The following is a 19,080-nucleotide window of genomic DNA, read 5'->3' as shown; positions in this document are numbered from 1 at the left end:
GGCGGGGCCCGGTGCATGCCGGGAGCCGTAGTCCGGCGGGGCCCGGTGCATGCCGGGAGCCGTAGTCCGGCGGGGCCGCGGCAGGGCGGCCTCGGCCTCGGGCGCGGCTCGTGGCCCTTTAAGGCGCAGTCGCGCGAGAGGCGCGGTGGCCAATGGGCGCGTGGGGGCGTGCGGCGCTGTCCCGCGGCCCGGGATGAAGGAGGACAAGGAAAACGCCAGGCCCAAGGAACGGCGCGGGCCCGCCGCCGGGCCGGGGGCCCTGCTGGGGCCGGGGACCGCCACCGGCACGGATGGCAGGGCCGGCGGCACCGAGCTCGACCGCCTCGAGCGGCCCAAGGACAAGAAGGAGACGCTCAGCAAGGTGGGGCCTGCGCGCTGCGCCCCCCTCCGCCCGCGGTAACGGGCCTGGCGCGGCCGCTGTTGGAGGCGGCTGTGGTGGGGCAAGCTGGGGCCGCCCGGGGAAGGAGGGATTGGGGCCGGGGGGGGGGAGGCGCCGGCGGCAACGACTTCTTCCCCGGCGCTGCGGGCCGCCCTAACCGCCGTCGCCGTGCCGCAGGTGGTGATCCGCCGGCTGCCGCCCAGCCTGACGAAGGAGCAGCTGGAGGAGCACCTCCAGCCCCTGCCCGAGCACGACTACTTCGAGTTCTTCGCCAACGACTCCAGGTACGGCCGCCGGCCCCGCCCGGGCGGCTCCCGAGAGCCGCCGCTGCCGCCAGCCGGACCCCGAGAGCCGCCGCCGCCCAGTCAGCCTTGCTCTCTCGGTCTTGTCTTTCTGCAGCTTGTACCCCCACATGTTCTCGAGAGCCTACATCAACTTTAAAAACCAGGAAGACATAGTCCTCTTCAGGGATCGCTTTGACGGCTATGTTTTTGTCGATCACAAAGGCAAGTGAAAGGCACTCGGCTGGACGTTTGAGTCTTTCCTGGTGTGTGCGCAGTGTGTGAGTTGAATTTTAGAGGGACAGATGTGAGCGGTGTAACGTGCCGCTTTTGATTTGTGTGGATTTAGTGCCTTAAACGAACGTCACGCAGTATTTTAAACAGCAAAGATGTCTTATGCTTTGTGGAGACTAATCTGATTGGTTTTGTATGTTGTGTGTAAACCCCAGTTAAGTTTATCTCAAGGCAGTAGCGGTATCAATGTAAAAGTGGTTGCTGTGTTACCAAGGTTAATACTTACACCGTCATACCTGGGTATAAAGTCTGAAAAGTGAAAGTGGGGGGTGTCGCTGTCCAAACTACATGAAGCTGAGGTTAATGATGCTGCCCTCTGCTATTCCCCTCACCTATTCTGTACACTTCTGACAGTGTGATGTATTTTTTTGGTCAGTTTTTAATTCAGATTATTGCTTGTTCAATTTATAGCTGTGAGCCATCTTGATTCAGAAAAGGGAACAGCTTGTTCTTTGCAGTCTAAGTTGTGAAAGTGACTGCTCTCTGGAAACATGAATCTGTAGGAAACAAATAGTTTGTTTAATTCACGGGTTAAACATCCAAATATTTATTTGCCACTTATCTTTTTTTTCTAAATATATGTTAGGTATTCAGTACATCTCAGGTTTTTAAAACTTTCATTTCAAAACTGCTTACATCGAGTTGCACTAAAAGTTGTTAGTCTCTCATTGATAGACCTTAAACTTATGTATTTAGCAAAAGTTTTAACAAGAGTCTTCCTGTTGGCTTCAGTAGGCTAAGGATTTCACCTTGAACTTTATTTCAAGTACATATGTTTAACACTTCATCCGGCCAGGTGACTTATGTGACAGAAAGCTCTGCCCACAAGGTTCTTATTTAGGAGGGTTGCCTGACAAGATTCAGGTAACACCTAGATCTTTTAAATAAGCTGGTTTGCAGTGTAACAGCATGCTGTATTTCCCATACCCAACAGCAGGATTGGATTTATACAGCCATAAATGTAGCATTCTTGTCAGAAGACAGAGCTTTAAAGCCTGCATGCAATGTGTTGCATTCTATTGTATTTTGCCAAAAATTGAGATTTGCCTCAGTTGCGCTAACTTAAAATACTCTCTTCTGCTTGCACAATGAATACATAGTCCGTAGGATGAGGATATTACATGGTGCGGTGTAGCTGAGGTGGTTCAACTGACAGTTATGGGCAGTCTTAAATCTAGTATTTCTTCCTTGTTGTGAGTCTGTGAATTTGCTGTTTTGTTAACATAGTGAGAGTGTTAGGTCATGAATTCTGGGGTTTTTTTTATTAAATGGCTTTCAAAGTACAAGAATATTTTTTTTTTATGCTGTCCAAGCAGTATCTTCTAGTATTGCATAGTTCTTGCAAGGCTTATCTTCCTGCTTTAGACATAGACAATATACTCTATTTTATAAATAATCTGTTTCATTTGTATTTTAATGTATCTTTCCCCCTTCTCTTAACAGGTCAGGAATATGCTGCCATAGTTGAGTTTGCACCTTTCCAAAAAGCTGCAAAAAAGAAGAGTAAGAAAAAGGATGCCAAAACTGGAACTATCGAAGACGGTAAAACAGCTAGCTAGTTTGTTTTGTAGACTTGAAAGTCCTAGCAGTGATTTTAATATTATGTTTTTACTGTGATGCTGTAGTTTATCAATAGAATGTTTGCTTAATTATATGTGAAACTTATTTGCAGCTGACAAAGCAGTGTTAATCTATTAAATGTGATTGTCCTAGACAAATATAATGCAGCAGCTCATTTGAGAGCTGCCAGCTTCTGAAAAGGTGACCTATAAACAACACAACTTATGTAAATCTAACCCAGACTTCCAGCAGTGCGCAATGCAAATTCTTTTCAAGCTACAGTATACATTTTTTTCCTTTTTTTTCTTCCCCCCCCCGTAGATCCAGAGTACAAGAAGTTTTTGGAAAGTTACAGTGCAGATGATGAAAAATTAACCTCCACTCCTGAAACTTTGTTGGAGGAAATAGAGGCAAGAAACAAAGAGCTAATAGGTATGGAAATCTATGTACTGTAGTTATGTTTTCCTAGAACACAAAGAAATGTATGTGGTGTAATTTGAAGCCGTGATTTTTCAGCCTTGAGGAGATTGCATTCTTTTGTGTGCTTGCTTGGTATTTGTTAAACCTTTAGGCTAATATTATTCAGTATATTTTATTTTGCTCTCATGCCGTAAGTTCTTCTCTAGGTTTAAGTTTTATAGGATAACCTTCCTTCCTGTTTTAAACTGCTAGTCAGGTGTTAGCCAGACTGGGCTGCGGCGTGGCTGTGCTTCGGTGAGATGCAGTGATGTTTAATGCAAAACGCTCTGAGCAGTGATGTTCCATGCAGGCACGAGTTAAGAGAGAGTGTGGGGTAAAACACCACACAAATGACCAGAATGCTCTTTTTAAGCATATTGTGAGTATCTCTTTCAAAGTGAGAGAATCTAGGAAAAGCCTAATGCAGACTGAATATCCCATTACAAATAGATGTGCTGAATATCATATTAGTGTCCTAAAGAGGTTTATAGAATCCTAATAGTTGCTGCTCTTCAGGGATAGGATTGGAACACTTGTTTCCCTGCTGTATGTGAGAGGAGAGAGGCTGGATAATCCATAAGGCTGCTCCATTTCGTATAGGGTTTTGGTGTAGGCATTGCAGTGTTGGATAAGGCAAATTGTTTACATTTGTTTTGTATATTCTCCAGCTAAAAAGACTACTCCTTTATTGAACTTCTTGAAAAATAAACAGGTAAGACTTATCTCCAGAATCTTCTTGTTGCTTGCAAGTACAATTTGCTCATTTAAAGCATAGGTGTGTATATTGCAGTGTGTATATCGATCTGTTTCTGCCCTTTCTATTCAATAAGAAGCTTTTGACCCAACTTACTTGCTAACATCTGTTTTGCAGATTTCAAACGACTAGAACGCTGGTCTTTGTAGGAATGGTGGTGCCTTGTGTGCATTCTAGTCACAGCTAAATGTCTTCTGTGGCACTGCTAAACCAGATTCCATTTTAAAGCTTTAATTTTTAATGCAGTTACAGCTGAGGTCCTTGCAGATGATCTTTCTCCTAGCACATAATATCATTTTAACTTTTAGTGACAGAGAAGATCACAGGTGAGGCAGATTTAATTAAGATTAGACTGATAAAGGCTGAGATAATGTTGTATTTGTTTTGTTTAAGACACTACAAATCAAGGCTTATGAGCAAGGCAAAAATAAAAGAAATGCTGCTGTAACATGTTTGGGTTCAGAACAGAACAATAGAGATGACAGGACTTTTGTAACTAGGGAGGTTTTGAGGTGAATTATTTGGTGATTAAATACTGTATCACTTTGTGGCAGGGTATCTTGTTAGGTTTAAAGGGGTGTTTTCTAGAGTGGAAATACACTATTTCTTTTTGCTTTTACATACACAGAGGCTGAGAGAAGAAAAGAGAGAGGAGAGGAGGAGGAGAGAATTGGAAAGAAAAAGACAAAGAGAAGAAGAGAGAAGAAAATGGAAGGAGGAGGAGAGAAGGAAGAGAAAAGAAGCAGAAAAACTGAAGAAAGTAGACAGATGCCCAGAAAAAGAAAGAGACAGATCAAAAGAAGAACCAAAGATTAAGGTCTAGAACAGTTCTTTATTATAAACTGTTATACTCCCTTTCCCTAATTATTTGTATATCAGTCTCTCAAAATGTGCTTTGAGTATTGTGTGAAGAATCACATGAGTTTGGTGTTAGTAAATTACCACTCTTTTGTAATATTGAATATTAGGCATTGTAAAGGTTTACATGCTGTAATGCTTCCTAGTGATATTTAAAGCTTTTGTCATGTGACTGTTGTACATGCTGTGGTAAACAGAATTGTGAATTCACTATGGAATGGAGACTATTTTTAAGCTTTCTAAAATGGCCTGTTTTAGGAGAAAAATCCTAGTCTGCTGTGTGGATTATGCTTACTCATACACTCCAGCTTTTAGAAATACTATGATTTGCAGTAATATTACTTTAATGTTTATTTCTTACTGGACTACGGTTCCTTTGATGCAATTTCGGTGTTGTGCCAGACAATATGTATTAGAGTGAGCTTTTTAGTTGAGACTTCTGTTTTCTTTGTAGCTACTTAAGAAGCCTGAAAAAGATGAAAAAGACTTGGAGAAAAAAGAAAAATCCAAGAAACTGGAAAAAGAGACTCTGAGGGAGGAAAAAAATGCGAGTAGTGCATCTGCCAAACGATCTGATGGGGAGACAAAAGAAGAGAAGGCAAAAAAGTATTCTAGTACTTGCTATAAATATATATATGTATATATAACTTGTTTCCTGATCATACTGAAGCTTAGACTGCTCTGCCATGACCATGTTTTGAAATTCCTTTCAAATTATTTTTCTGATATGAGGCATGGGATGTGTTCTCTGTGGCAGTCCACATCCCTGTGAAACAGAAAGCTGTGTGAATTACCTGCCAATTCTTCACTAGTGGACAAATTTTAATATTTTTACAACTAACTCACTGTAGGAACTCGGCAAAAGAAGCCCAGGTGTAGGTGACCTGCAGCAGGCTGTGAGCACTGTCCTTGCAATGAGAGAATTATAACCATGGCAAGAGGAGACGTGTACTCCACTGACTAATCCCTTTAAGCCTTGTAAAAGGTCAAAGTGGAAAGTGTAATTCTCAGCAGCTCCGTGATCTGTTCAAGGTTCAGTTCATGTGAGAAACAGAGATGAAGCAGAGAAATTCAGGTGTTTTCTAAAGCCAGAGGAAACTCGGTCAGCCACGGGTAGAAGGCTAGGAAATGCTAGCAGTCAGTGTCATCTCTGGTTGTCATGCATGACTCAGGTTATTACAGCATCCCGAAAGCTCCCTAGAACCTACCAGTGTGTCGTCTTCGTATTGCAAATTTACACCAGTATTACATTGATCTCCCAGCTCTGTTTGGTGAATCTTTTGAGCTTAATTTTCAGTTTTGTTTTCATACAGATCAGAAGATGAGTGTGTAAAGGACTACAGGGATCGAGATAGAGATTTTGAAAGAGACAGAGAATATGAGAGAGCACAGAGGGAGAAACTGAGACGCCAAGAGGAGGAGCGTCGGAGGCAAAAAGAACGCTTTGAGAAAGAGAAAGTTTTTAGAAGAAAAGAGGAAGAGGTGAAAAAGGAGAGAGACTTACTCAGAGAAAAGGGAAAGAAAAGTGATCTTACAGACTTTACCAGCAGCACGGACAAATCTGAGAAAGTAACCAAAGACGATAAAAAAGAAGATACAATTAAGAGGGATCGTATCAGAAACAAGGTGCTGGATTTCTTTAAATTCATGTGTTGATTCACAGGGACCAGTTTGTGGGTTTTAGGGTAAAAGCACTTCAAGGAAAGAACCGTGTGTTTTCTGTGTTGAAACTTCTCCCTGTTCTGGTAACAAACTCTGCCATTGCTAGAAAGTTTGCCCTTTGTCCGCTAAACTTCGCTGAACTGTTTGTGCTATTTCTTGTCGTTGTAAAGGAACTAAGCCAAGATACCATGGGCTAAACTGTAAAGACACAGATCCCCTTTCATTTGCTGACTTATGCCGTAGGCTGTACCTTTAAGGTGTCGGTAGAGCATCAGTAATCTACCTGTATCTCTGCTGATGCTATACTTGCCTGAAAATACATCTCGAAGTGGGAATGTGATTGAACCGGTTCCTCCAAACCAGAGACAAGACTGCTACGTGCAGAATATGACAGAAGGTCTCCTGTAGGCTCAAGAAATAATGTCTTGAGTTTAGTTTTATATACTCTGCAAATCTGTTTTTGCAGTATCAGTATGCAAGTTTTCTGTGTCACTGCAGGCATTATCAGGCAAAATGAAACTCAGGTTTTGAAGAAGCTTTGAAGCTGGCCTGTATTCTGTGAGAGGCCAAGCTGAACTCATCTCAAGAGGAAACTCTTTACAAATAACTTCAGCTATGTGCAGAGTTCTTTGTTGCTTGAACAGGGACATTGCCTTGCAACAGAGACAACCTTTATTTGAGACAGTTGAAGTTACATTGCTACCACAGTGGAAAAATTTAACTTAAAACACCTTGAAAAGTTTGAATTTGAGCCATTTCTAATATCACTGATGCCTTAATGACCATGATAGCATGGGGCTGTGAAAGAGTCTAAATAGTTTTGATTTATTTCAGGATCGTCCAGCAATGCAGCTGTACCAGCCAGGAGCCCGGAGCCGAAGCAGATTGTGTCAGTATGAAGACAGTACTGCAAAGCCTGCAGATCAGGGAGTGGATAAGAAACAAGAGAGTGAGACCAGTAATACAAAGGAAGAGGAGTGACTAGCATGCAAGCCTTATGTGTTCTGACTGTCTGTGCAGCCAAAGAGCATGTACTACGCAATCCAGAAGTGCCTTCGAAGCGAAGAAGGAACAAAGGAAGAAAAGGGGGCATTGTGCTGTTGGATGTTTCTGGTTAAAGAACCTCAGTTGTAGATTCGGAATTTGAAATGTGTTCTCATTGTATTTTCAGTTATTTGAATTTATTTTCCCAGCATCTAACTACAACAGAGAAGAGAATCTTTGCAAAGTAGAAAGACTATGGCCTTAAGTATGATAATAAATGAGTCACGTGGTCAGGAGGAGATGACACCTGGATCTAAAGCCAGAGCTTTACTGTAAAGCGATCGGAGCCAGCGTTCGATGCACTTAAGCAGAGCGAGCTTGAAGTTGCCCGGAGTTAATGCAAGTGTTGCTTTGAAGTGTGGTGCTCCTACCTGAGGCAGTGATAGCTAAATTATGTCAGTCTAGCACCGAGACAGGCACGCAGGCTGGGGTTGTTGAGGTACCAGTGACCAGGAGAACATCTGGCATTGCAGTAATAATGGTTGGGAGGGAAGAGACCTTCCTCTGGATAAAGTAACTAAGTTGGAGTGTATGAATAAGCTGGCTTAATATTGGAATACTTCTTGACAAATTCTCATGTAAAGTCTACCTACCTTGAAATGCTTATTTTTAATCAAATGTAGCTGGTTTGAGCATCCTGTTCTTTTCCAGCATTCTCCCTTCCTTAGAGTCTGAAACATTTCTGAACTCCTGCCCTCTCGGTATTGCTTCATCTTCCCTCATAACCTGAAGTGTTGTTTTACAGCCCTGAAAGAGACCTCACCAGTAGCAGCTCCTCCTAAGCTAGCGAATTTTAGCCATAGCTATTTTGTACTAAACCCAATAAATTCACGGAAACTCGTGCCGCCGCCGCCGTCCTTCACTGAGCTCCGTCTGCGCCGGGGCCGCCGGGCCGCCAGGGGGTGCTGTGGCGCCGGAGCCCTCGCCGCTCCCCGCCTCTCTCTCGCCGTTTCCCCCCTGTCCCGCCCCTTCTGCCTCTTCCGCCGCCGCCATCGCCGGGACGTCAGGCAGCTCCTCGCCATGGTGAGACCATCGGCCGCCATCCGCCGCCGCGCCGCGATACCCCGAGCTCTCTCGCCGCCGCGGGCTGGCCTGGGATTCCCGGCAGGCAGGATGCGCGGGGGGAGCGGGGCGGAGTGGCCGCGGCGGAGCGGGAGGGCCCCGGGTGCAACTTTCCCGTCACCGGCTTGCCGAGGCCTTGCGGCCTACCGGCCGACTCACGGCGCGGGGCGGCGGGGGCGGTTCCTTGCTCTGCGGGGCTTCCCGCCACCGTGGCGCGGCTGAGCTGTCGCGGTGGGGCCGGCCCGGGGCTGTGTGGGGGGTGCCGTGTGGGACTAATGGCTGCTCTCTCTTCTAGTCGTCTCACAAGACGTTCAAGATCAAACGCTTCCTCGCGAAGAAGCAGAAGCAGAACCGCCCAATCCCGCAATGGATTCGCATGAAAACGGGCAATAAAATCAGGTAATAAGATCGGCCGTTGTCTCGTAAGGAACTGCAGCCCACAGGCTTTGAATCTGGCTGCCTGAATGGGCTGAACTCAGCAGCTGACGGTGTAAAAGCATTTATGCAAGCAAAAGCGCAATTTTGTGGCCGTGAATACCCTACAAGCGTGCTGGTGCAGATGCAGAACTAGACCAGATGCTGTCGGCCCGTTGTGTTTTCTTGAGGCAGCGTGGGGCTTCCATGCCATTTCCCTGTGCAGCGGTTGAGTTCATTCCAGTGCTGTGCGAGTATCCACAAGTGTTTGGTAACAGAATGTGTGAAGTAAAAGCGTTAGCTCTACGTGGGGATAATTTATTCCAGAACTTGTATCCTGATAGCCTCTCTGCATCGGATGTTCCCCTTCCCAGTACCTTTCCTCTCTCTTAAGAGTAGCTGTCTCTCTGGGTTCTGTATTTTCAAGGAACAGTGCCTTACTAACCCTGGGTGTTCTGAGATGCAGAAGATTGTTCATAAGGGCGCAGAGGGCTTGTTGGGTGCGTTGGCGATAAAATCGATGATATAAGATCCTTGGCACATAACTGCAGAATTAATTTGCCATGCTTCCTTTTTGTTTGCCTATAGTGTTTGTTCTCAAGTATCGTATTTAGGAAAATGTGATAGAGTATTGAAGAAGACTAGGTAAATGCGAGGCCTGCAGAAGGTGGTGCATATCTGAGCCCTCTGGTTTAAAAGTTTCAGCCAACAGAGTTTGGTCATTCGCGCTGTGCAGCTAGTTTTTTATCTCTCAGACTCCCTTGTCTAGACCTTTTTAAGGGAGCAGGATTCTTCCTCCCAGATTTGTTTTTTTTGTCCTAAGTAGTGAGGAGAGTGACAGTAGCAGTCGCTGGCTCGGGCAGTGAAACGGCACAGAATTGACGAGTTCTGTTCCTGTTACTTCTCCTAATTTGTTTCTTTCTAGAAAAAGCCAGTGTTGGGTGCCCCAGATTGTATTCTCGTCTTCCAGATACTGACTTACAAAGGGGTTCTGGTCTAGCTAAATTGCAGATTTATAATCAGGAACTTTATAATACTTCCTGACAGGGCAGAATCATGAATTTTTGTCTTGTGGCACTTGAGTACCTCGGTCATCAGTTTTATCCAAACTATGTGCTAAAGCAGGCTGCAATTACAGTGCTTCATTCTGTGGGAGTACTGCCATTTTCCTGCTGAGAGTAACTCTGTTAACACTGTCTTCAGTTTCACCTGTACCGTGGTGAAACCGTTTGTACTTAACATGTACAAGTACGTACTCATAAATGAATATACCTTCCTGGACAAGGGCCTTTTCCATACGCTGCTCTGCTTTCATATTTTGAACAAAACCAATGCTTTTTGTGTTAGACTACGAACTGCAGTCAAGGTTTTTAATACAAGATCACAGGTCTTGTCTCCAAAAGAGGAGGTAGGATGTTCACACACCAGTGCTGATGCATCTCTGCAGGCATCTTTATCTCTCAGGTTTAAATTCTGTTGCAGTAACGTGCTAGTTGGTTAGTGGATGAAGAAAGTAAACAGAGGTGGGAATTTAAAAAAATAAGTACGCAGCTGATTATTGTCAGCAGCTTGGCAGTATAACACGTAAGGAAGATTTCAGTCCTTTACTGTTGAGCTAATTTCAAGGTAGTTTCAGTGCGCCTGGATCCTCAAACGTGTGTGTGCTTTGCTAATTTACACTGCTTTTGTCTTAGGTACAACTCCAAAAGGAGACACTGGAGAAGGACCAAACTGGGCTTGTAAGAGAGACTGTCTCCTGGGAACTCTAATAACACTTGTCTTTCTGCGTCAGATTGATACACCTCATATGCTGTTCGGCGACCCCCAAGTGATTCCTTCTGTTGTGTTGGACTGCAATCCCCAGTGTTTGGGGTTTTTGTTTATAAGTCTAGTCTGTGTTATTGATGTTATCTGGGAAAATCCTAAAGTAATTTGCATCTGAAACATGAAGACTGTGTTCTATTGGTGTTCTTTTTTTCAGGCATCATCATGAGTATTGACAGTGTACAGGCTTGCTAATAAATATGGACCTGAATGACTTGGTTGAAATTATTTCATATATGTATGGTGGGATAGTAACAGAGAATAAAACCTAACATTACTGTGATTATAATCTCACTTAGCGTTAGAAACCTCGTCAGCTCTTTTCAGATAGCGTAAGCTGTGTCTTCCTTTTCATTTACCGTAAATCTTTGAGAGCAAAGCATACCAGTTTTTTAAAGAAAAGGGGTAAAAATCAGAATTGATTTTGGAGGAGTTAATTTGAAGAAAATCTTTTATTAGATAAACTGAAATAGTTTAAAAAAAACCACAAACATGTATTTTAGAGGCAGGTTTGAACAAGGCAGACTTCACTTCATGATCCGTAGACTTCTGTGGCTACAGTAACTGTGGAGTGTCAGCCCCTTAGCGCTTAACGCCAGGGAAGATTCTGGATTACATTTCTGGAAGATTCATGAAATGTTACTAAGAAAAGTAAGCAGCATTGTTGAATTGGCTAAAGATGTGTCTGTATAGCCACTGGGTGCGTTTTATGAGGCCAGAAAGCAAAGCACGCTGAAAATGCTCCCCTGGGTAAGGTGGTTTCTCGTTTGAGGTGCGCTGTGGTAGGCGAGGGGGATCCAAACTAACAAAACCTTTTGCTAAACCAAGTCAATCCTATTACCACCCTCTTACATCATGCTCACACGTTGAATGTGCGTATTTTCCTTTGGCTGGCTTCTTTTGGAGCTGCAGATTCTTGACTGCCATTATCTCCCTTTTGAACAGCCAGGGTAGACCACGTAGTGAAGTGTCGCTAGGCTGGTTGGTCAGTCAGATAACCTTTTTTGTTATGAATGGAAGAGCATCTCTGAACTGCAAGTGTTTAACAATGCAAACGATGGCACTACGGTACTGGGCAAATGCTGAAGCGTTGCATGCCCAGAAGCACTATAAAAGTACTTGCCCAGGGAATGAGAACGCGAAGCTGAGAGTAATCAGTCATACTTGAATACCAAGACTACCTGTCTGCGCCCAAGCAGCGTATCGGCAAGGCTGGCCCTGACCACCCAACTGTGTTAGCTGCAGGTGGCTCCTCGTGAGCCTCCCGCCTGCGGTCAGCTGAGGATGGTGGCTTCCTCCCCTCTGCCGGCTTGGCCCTTGTGCCAGCAGCACCGGGGCTGCTCTCGGGCAGGGCAGCCCTCAGAGCCTGGGGTTAAGATCCTGGCTGGTGGGCGGGTGCAGTGGAGTAATCGGATGAAAGAAAGTTTCACTAAGAAGGAGGAGGAAAGGGAAGAATACAGCAAGGGCACTGGATAGATTTCTCTCTTACAAAATGCAATACTCTTGCAGTAGTATGTGATGTTTGCGTGTTCCCTATGATATGTAATAACCACCTTCTGAGTTTTGTTTGGAGCGCTGTGTTGGCTTGATTGAGTTGGTCTTGATGCCAGCCACAGGTGCAGCTTAAGGTACAACATTCTCAGTAGAAGGATAGTAACTCAAAATGTTGCTCAAAGGAAGAGTTAGCAGCTATTTTAAAAAGGGGAGAGAGGAAAGAAGGGATTAAACCACTCAGAGTAGTTAGCACTCTGGCACTCCAGCTCCCCAATGCCAGCATTCTCCACTCAGCCTGTGAAACCACCTATTGACCGCAGGGAAGTGGAGGAGGAGGCTCGGCACTGGGTCCTGCATGGCTGCTGCTCCTTCCCTTCTGCACTGCAGACCTGGGATAGACGCTCCTGTCAGCTGGAAATGACTGAACGTGCGAGCCTGTTCTCGGATGTGGCTGCGGCAAAGCCCATCCTGACGTTGAGGGCTGCGGAGGTGCTGTTTTCTGGGTTCAGCCTGCTGTGGTGGCTCAGTTCCTGGGTGGCAGCTTCCTGAGGAAGCTTCAGGCTGCCACACCTTCTGTGTTGCTGGTTTTTATGTTGAAGGTAAATAGGTTTATCTCCTTCGTGTTAAAATTCATAGCAAATAATGCTGGGCAGCAGCATATGCCAAGCACACGTAAATGCACAACAAATACACGCCTGGCTCAGAGCTCATGACAGTATCTCCCTCCTAAGGTGTGCTGGAGGTTTCTATAAGCGCAGGAGAGCAAGGCTGGGATTTTTACCAACTTCAGGACACTTCATAGATATCTTCCAGCTTCTTTTTCTGTCTGGTAAAAGTCTAGTTTCTCTTTGTTATCAGGGGGAAGCAATAAGTCACTGCAACGGGAAAGCAGTAAGTCACTGCAACAGGAAAGCAGCAGACAGCATTGCCAAAGATGTTTTGACAGAGGCCCGTGTGCTGCAAACACTTTTACCCCGATGTTTTTTAAATCTCTTCTGTGCTCTTTGAAGCGAGTATTTAGGAAATAACAGCGCTGCTGTGGATCAAAGATCAGCCTTGGAGACCTGCGAACTGTCCCCTGCCTCTCCCCGTCACCACTGCTGGCGGGCAAAGCTGCTCGCAGAGTTCCTCTGTAATTGTGTCCCTGAGGACCTGGCTGAGAAGGAAAAAAGTAATTTTAGGGACTTGAGAGAGACAGTTTTCTCCATGGCATTTGTGGGAAAGTTTTCCTGACCAATAGATTGAACTATTTGTTACTATTTATTAGGTAGTCTCCCTATTACTATCATTACCGTGCTATGTTGATTCTTAGAATCACAGAATGGTTTGGGTTGGAAGGGACCGCAAAGCCCATTTAGTTCCAACCCCCCTGCCATGGGCAGGGACACCCTCCACTAGCCCAGGTTGCCTGAAGCCCCATCCAGTCTGGCCTGGAACACTTCCAGGGATGGGGCATCCAAACAGATGGAAGCAGCTTCTACCAAGGAACTGCTTTGGAAAATAACCCCTCGTATTATTTTTCCCCATTTGACTGAATCTGCTTTTCAAATTGGAATTAAGGGTTAGCACGAAGTAAATTTAGTACAAATTAAAATTGGGTTAAAATCAATCTTCTGCAGAACCTTAACCAACACAAATACCTCAGGGTTTGAATGATTTCTGTTGCTCCTGTGGCAGCTCTCTTTGCCCTTGCCTTCCCTGCGAGAGTTGCAGGAGGGATCAGGGATTTCTGCAGAACTGGGCTAGAACACGGTAAGTGAGACATCAACAGAAGCTTTAAAGAAAAAAATCTAAATAGTTTGGATATTCTAGTCCATTAATTTTGGTGGATATGCTTTTGTTTTCTGAGTGAGAAGCAAAGTTAGAGCGGATTGTATACTTGAGGAGTATTTTTTAAATGTGTCTGTATTTCCAAACCGACTGCCCCTCTGCAAGTATGAAAATAAACCTCACGAGGCAGAGGGGTGAGTCACTGGAAGTAGCGTGGTGTTTGGGGCAAACACAACGTTCAGCAGCAGAGCGGGTGCTGCCATTTGAAGAAGATGCTTGTTTTGCTCTGCGGAGAGGAACCCTTGCAGGGCAGGCAAGGCAGGGGGTGGCGTTGATGAGTATGTTGTAACACCACCCAGAAGCAGGGCTCTGGTCTTGCTCTTTCTGAGCCACCTGCCTAATTTGCCTCTGAGCAGAATACAGCTTCAAATCTGTGACCAAAAGATGGGGGAAAAAGCTGCCTTTAGAGGGTTTTGGTTAGCCGTCAAGTCAAGGCTAACCAAAACCCAAGGCGTCAAGGACACAAGTACTAAAAATCATTTAGTCATATTTAAGTGTAGCATTTGCCAGTTTTACTTTTGAGTGGAACATTGAAGTCCAGGTTTTCTGGTGGAGTGTGACTAAACTGCAGGTACAAATGCCAAGGAATCAGCTCATTCAAGGAAATTCTCATTAATCCACTGTTTACTCTGTGCCTTACTCAGAGGAGGATGTAGGAGTGGTCCCATGCGCTCTCCCCAACAGCACGCTGCTGCGAAAGGGTGATGGAGGACTAACAGGTCAAAAAATATTTGGTCAGATATGCACCCACCTGTGTAATCAACAGCACTTTGGTTACCAGAACAAAAGATCGGGGGTGTTTTCACATCAGTGCGTTTCACGGAGCTTGTGCTGGTGTGACCACACTCGTGAGAAGCCAGCCTGCTGTGGCCAGAGAATCATAGAATCATAGAATGGTTTGGGTTGGAAGGGACCTTAAAGATCATCCAGTTCCAACCCCCCCTGCTGTGGGCAGGGACACCCTCCACTAGACCACTTGCCCAAAGCCTCATCCAGAGAAGTTCTGGAAGGAGCTATGTTGCCATAGTCTTTAATCTATTAGAGTTAAAGCATTACGGAACCAGTGTAGATCAGGCATTAAATCCATTCCCAGTGTGTTTTGCATGTCTCCACTGCTGACCTCAGTGATTAAAAAGATGTCCAGACACATCTATGTGTCCACCCAGGCACCTGGACTGGGTACTCTCCAGTCACTGGATCACTATCTACTCCTCTGGAGGATGTTCTTCCACGTGTTGCCCACTGCAGACCAGGTTATTCCAGCGTCCAAGCAACATTTCAGTGCACAATCTGAAGATAAATGGGATTTGCTCAGGGTCTGTGAAGTCCACAGGCTGAAGTTCCCCCAAGGGAGTCACCCGTGTATCTTTCTGCATCAAGGTGCAAATTCACGCATGCAGCCAGGCCAGAGATCATCTTAAGCCCCTCGGTCACCTCTGCAGACCCCCAGAAAGGCAGCTGGAAAGAAACCATGACTCCCCTCCGAAGCGAGGTATCTCCGCAAGGGCTGCTGCTCCGCGATGGGGAACAGAAACTCCTCAGTTTCTTTCTGAGAGTCACTTCTCAAACGGGACTGCTATGTAAGGGAGTAGAAATGGTCTCATGCTGATGAAAAAGAGGAAGGGGCAGTTGTTTTTCTGAAGATATTTTGAAGCAGCCCTGGCCTTCAAGGATGTGAAAAGCAAGTTGAAATCAGCTGGGCAGAGCTCCCCTTGGTGAATAAAACACAAACAGGCGAGCAGAGGCTTTGCCCATTTAATGCAGTTACCGGTACATACACGCGGCGTTATGCTGCTGTTGGGATGTTTCTCAAGAGTTTCATTTTTGAGCATGACCTCAGTAGCCACAAAGATAATCTCACAGCCTTCATACCTTTTCCATGGTTTTCAGTAATGAATCATCTTTACAGAGCTGCTCCTGGACTCCAGTCCCTGCAGGAGCCACCGCATGCAACCCCACTGGGTGTCCCTCCTGCCTCCTCGCTCCGGCCCCCATCCCCAGTGGGGCTGAGCATCCCCAGGGAAGGGCTGTCAGGGCGACTCGTCCTGCACTTTGAAAGGCTTCTCTGGGCCCGGCCTCCTTTGGCAAAACAGGCACTCCAGCTCTTACTTTAGTGAGAAACACCTTTATCTGTCATAAAGAAACAGCAACCCAGAGGAGGTGCATGTGGTGGAGACCCGGGGATCTCACAGGGAGCTGGAAAGTGTTTGCAGCTCGGTGGCACGGTCTGCTTCTCTGTACCCGCTCTCCCTGCCGGCAGAGAAGCGTACAAAAAAAAGCATTGGGGGGGAGGGTTGTTTCTGAAGCCATAGTTGCAGCTCCGTCGTCAGCCCAATGCCAGGCCTCTGGCATCGCAGAGTATGACTCTGAAATATTTAATTATATTCTGCCAGTGTCCCTGTCCAGGCACCCATGGCACCATGACCAGTCCAATCTCGCAGCGTTGCTGGGAGCTGGGGCAGTGCCGACAGCCTCGTTTTACAGGTGGGAGAACCAAGTCACCAAGTTGCTGCGACTTAACAATCACACCCAAAATCTGCCGGCAGCCTGGGATGGGCAGCCCAAACGTCCACCCCAGCCTCCCGCACAGGACACCACCTCCTGCGGTGGGTCAGCATCCCCCCGTGGGCGTGCGGGGTGTTGGAGAAGCAGCTCCCCGCAGCTGAGCCGGTGCATGAGCCCCCGCCATGGGGCTCTGCCAGGCTGCAGCAAGGAGTCACCATTAGCAGGGATGGGGGCAAAACCCCCACTGGGAACGGGCGGGTTTTTGGAAGGGCTGTCCCCGGATGGTGCTCCCAATGGCCGTGGTTGCCCCACACACACTCACACGGGCATAGCCCCAAAAGACCAGGCGAGACCTGGGGCAGCCGCGGTGCCCCTGTGCAGGGGGTTAATCCCTGCTCGGCCAGGATTTCAAGCACCGGCCCTTGCCAAGTTCCCAGCTCCCTGCAGGCTCGTCCGGCTGCTATTCAGCGTGGGTTTGCAGGTGAATGGGCCAGGGGAGCCTCATTGCTCTTGGAAGAAAGTGAACGCCTGTCTGACAAAGTCCCGGAGGGTCGACAGGCTCCAGGAGCGCTTCCCCTCGGCCCTGGAGTCCACGCAGTCCCGCCCTGCCCTGGCCTCTCTGGATGACTTACAGTTGTTGTTGGTGTTGTGAGAGCGCAGCTGGACCAAGTCCTCCTCCGAGGCCCCCGCCAGCTCCTTCAGCTCCCTGGAGGTGTCTGCCCTCAGGTACTGCCAAGCCTTGCGCCCGTTGTGGTCCCTGCGGCTGGTGTCCGCCCCGTAAGCTCCCACCAGCACTTTGATGAGCAGCTCGTGTCCCTGCAGAGCGGCCACATGCAAGGGGGTGAGCCCGCCGCTGGCCGTGGGGAGGTTCACATTGAAGGGATAGCCCTTCTTCTGGGCGTGGGAGATGACCTGAATGAAGTTCTCATGGTGGCCATGCTTGGCAAGCCAGTGGAGAGCGGTGAAGCCCGTCACAAAGTCTCTCCTGGTCAGCAGGCTGGGATCGAGGTCCAGCAGCCTGACGATGTTGTCCGCATCGCCCTGGGCCGCTGTCAGCAGCCACTCGTGCTCCAGGGGATCCAGGGCAAGGGACAGCACCTCGGGGCTTTGCTCGGGCTTCTGTTCTTGGTGCGGCCCTGCGGAGATACTGCTGCCATTGGATGTCTTCTGAGTGGTGGCAAACCGCATGGTGCTGCCAGGACTATTGCTCTGCAGGAGGATTTCCTTCAGCTCCTTCCTCCGGGTACTGCCGGGGCCGATGGAGAGCCTGCCCGCAGTCCTACCCCAGCTCCCCGGGCCCTGGCCGCCCCAGCTGACGATCCTGTTGGTGTCCATCTTCTGCAGCGGGTGGAAACGTTCCCTGGTCCCCGCAGCAGCCGGCCAGAGATGGGAGGTGCGGGCTAGGCTTCCCGCTTGGGGCTGGGCAGCTTCCAGGAAGGTGAACGTCCGGGTGATGCCAGCTACCCTCTGCTCTGCCGAGCTCTGCTCCCGCTCCCGCCGGGCCATGGCGGTGCCTCCTGCGGGGCTGGCTGGCAGCCCGCTCCCCGGCAGGGCGCAGCTCGCGGCTCACACTCCCCAGTTCTCACCCCACGCTTCCTGCCCCGGCGTTAGGCGAAGGAGGAACTGACTCTGCACGGCAGGAGGGCACACCAGGCATGGCGGCAGATCCGCGGTGCTGCCGCACTGCCGGGGCGGTGCAGGCGACCTTTGGTCATGCTGTGGCTGCGACTGTCGTCAGCACCAGGCATGGCCGCAGACACGGGCTGTCTGCCTCCCCCAGGACACGCTCACCTGCAGCGTCACAGAAGAAGAGCGGGCGTGTGGGGGGGGCCATGGGGAGTGTGAGGCACTGCTGGGGTGGACGAAGGGGGGGGGGGGGGGTCCTGGGCAGCCCGACACTGGTGTTAGAGAAGAAATTTGATTAACTGTATTCTTCTCTCTGAATAGTCTCCTTTAGCATTAGTACCTGAAGCCTTAGGCCGCAAGAGCTGACCAAGCGTAAACTTTTCGTAAAACTAATGCTGCTAACAAAGTCACTGAATTCAGCAAATACGAGTGGAATGAAAATAAGGACCAAGGAGGCAATTCCAAGAGAATGAAGTAACTTCAGAAGGCCAGCCCAGCGACAGGGAAAACCTGTAAGAAATCAAGAGAGCACGGACCAGAATTAAGTGATTGGGGATGGGGTGATGGTGCAGCGGGTGTAATTGAGAGGTGTGAATTGGGGTAGGGGTCCCTCTCCAGAGGCACCCAGCTCGAGCTGTAACCAAAGAACTAATAAATCACTGATTGGAAACCTTCACTCGGACCTGGCATTCTCGGTGGGATCCGAGGGTCGGACCCTGTTATGGTGGCTGGCGTGCGTAAATCCCTAACACTGATCCCGGGGACACTTCCTCTGGCCCCGGCAGCACTCCAGAGCCCCGTGTGCCTTGCTGCGCCCCCAGGCTCCCTGATGCCGCTGAGGTACCTGCCTTACAGCCCCCCTCGCTCCCCAAATTGCCCCCCACCATTGTAATGCTTCTCCTTGGTGCTGTGCTCAGAAAGGCCAAGGTTACTGCCCCAAGGGGACCCTTCCTCTGCAGCCAGTGGGTCTCCGTGCTGTAAGGGAGACCCAGCCTGGGGCGGTGTTTTGGAAGCCCCTTCAACCCTTTCTCTTT

At 47.9% G+C, this 19,080-nt stretch overlaps 3 protein-coding genes and 1 non-coding gene across 5 annotated transcripts; 3 read left to right on the top strand and 1 right to left on the bottom strand.

The window, feature by feature from the left end:
- The first annotated feature begins 34 nt into the window (after window positions 1-34).
- Window positions 35-8,132, top strand: UPF3B (UPF3B regulator of nonsense mediated mRNA decay). The gene is made up of 10 exons (XM_075763560.1): window positions 35-361; window positions 557-663; window positions 779-885; window positions 2,398-2,496; window positions 2,836-2,946; window positions 3,642-3,685; window positions 4,356-4,544; window positions 5,040-5,191; window positions 5,899-6,211; window positions 7,082-8,132. Exons 1-10 carry the CDS (start codon window positions 50-52, stop codon window positions 7,226-7,228), a joined length of 1,581 nt encoding a protein of 526 aa, XP_075619675.1. The 5' UTR covers window positions 35-49; the 3' UTR covers window positions 7,229-8,132.
- A 44-nt stretch (window positions 8,133-8,176) lies between these two features.
- RPL39 (ribosomal protein L39) lies at window positions 8,177-10,802 on the top strand. The gene is made up of 3 exons (XM_075763568.1): window positions 8,177-8,314; window positions 8,649-8,752; window positions 10,462-10,802. Exons 1-3 carry the CDS (start codon window positions 8,312-8,314, stop codon window positions 10,508-10,510), a joined length of 156 nt encoding a protein of 51 aa, XP_075619683.1. The 5' UTR covers window positions 8,177-8,311; the 3' UTR covers window positions 10,511-10,802.
- Window positions 9,886-10,017, top strand: LOC142603419 (small nucleolar RNA SNORA69). The gene has a single exon (XR_012837345.1). It is a non-coding gene; the product is annotated as a small nucleolar RNA SNORA69 (small nucleolar RNA).
- Window positions 10,803-11,028: 226 nt separating the features above from the next.
- On the bottom strand, window positions 11,029-18,188 carry SOWAHD (sosondowah ankyrin repeat domain family member D). Of its 2 annotated transcripts, XR_012837299.1 has the most exons (3): window positions 17,053-18,188; window positions 13,726-16,165; window positions 11,029-13,241 (listed from the first exon to the last, which is right to left on the bottom strand). XR_012837299.1 is itself a non-coding variant. In XM_075763566.1 (1 exon), the coding sequence occupies exon 1, from the start codon at window positions 17,924-17,926 to the stop codon at window positions 16,922-16,924; it is 1,005 nt and encodes a 334-aa protein (XP_075619681.1). In that variant the 5' UTR covers window positions 17,927-18,188; the 3' UTR covers window positions 16,023-16,921. The 2 variants fall into 2 exon arrangements, 1 of the variants encoding a protein (XP_075619681.1); XM_075763566.1 differs by lacking the exon at window positions 11,029-13,241 and having other exon boundaries at window positions 16,023-18,188.
- Between the last annotated feature and the right edge of the window lie 892 nt (window positions 18,189-19,080).

The sequence above is a fragment of the Balearica regulorum genome, chromosome 11 (assembly GCF_011004875.1).
Source record: "Balearica regulorum gibbericeps isolate bBalReg1 chromosome 11, bBalReg1.pri, whole genome shotgun sequence".
Classification (NCBI taxonomy): domain Eukaryota; kingdom Metazoa; phylum Chordata; class Aves; order Gruiformes; family Gruidae; genus Balearica; species Balearica regulorum.
Note: the sequence above shows the minus strand (reverse complement) of the source record. Positions and strands in the feature narration are given on the sequence as shown.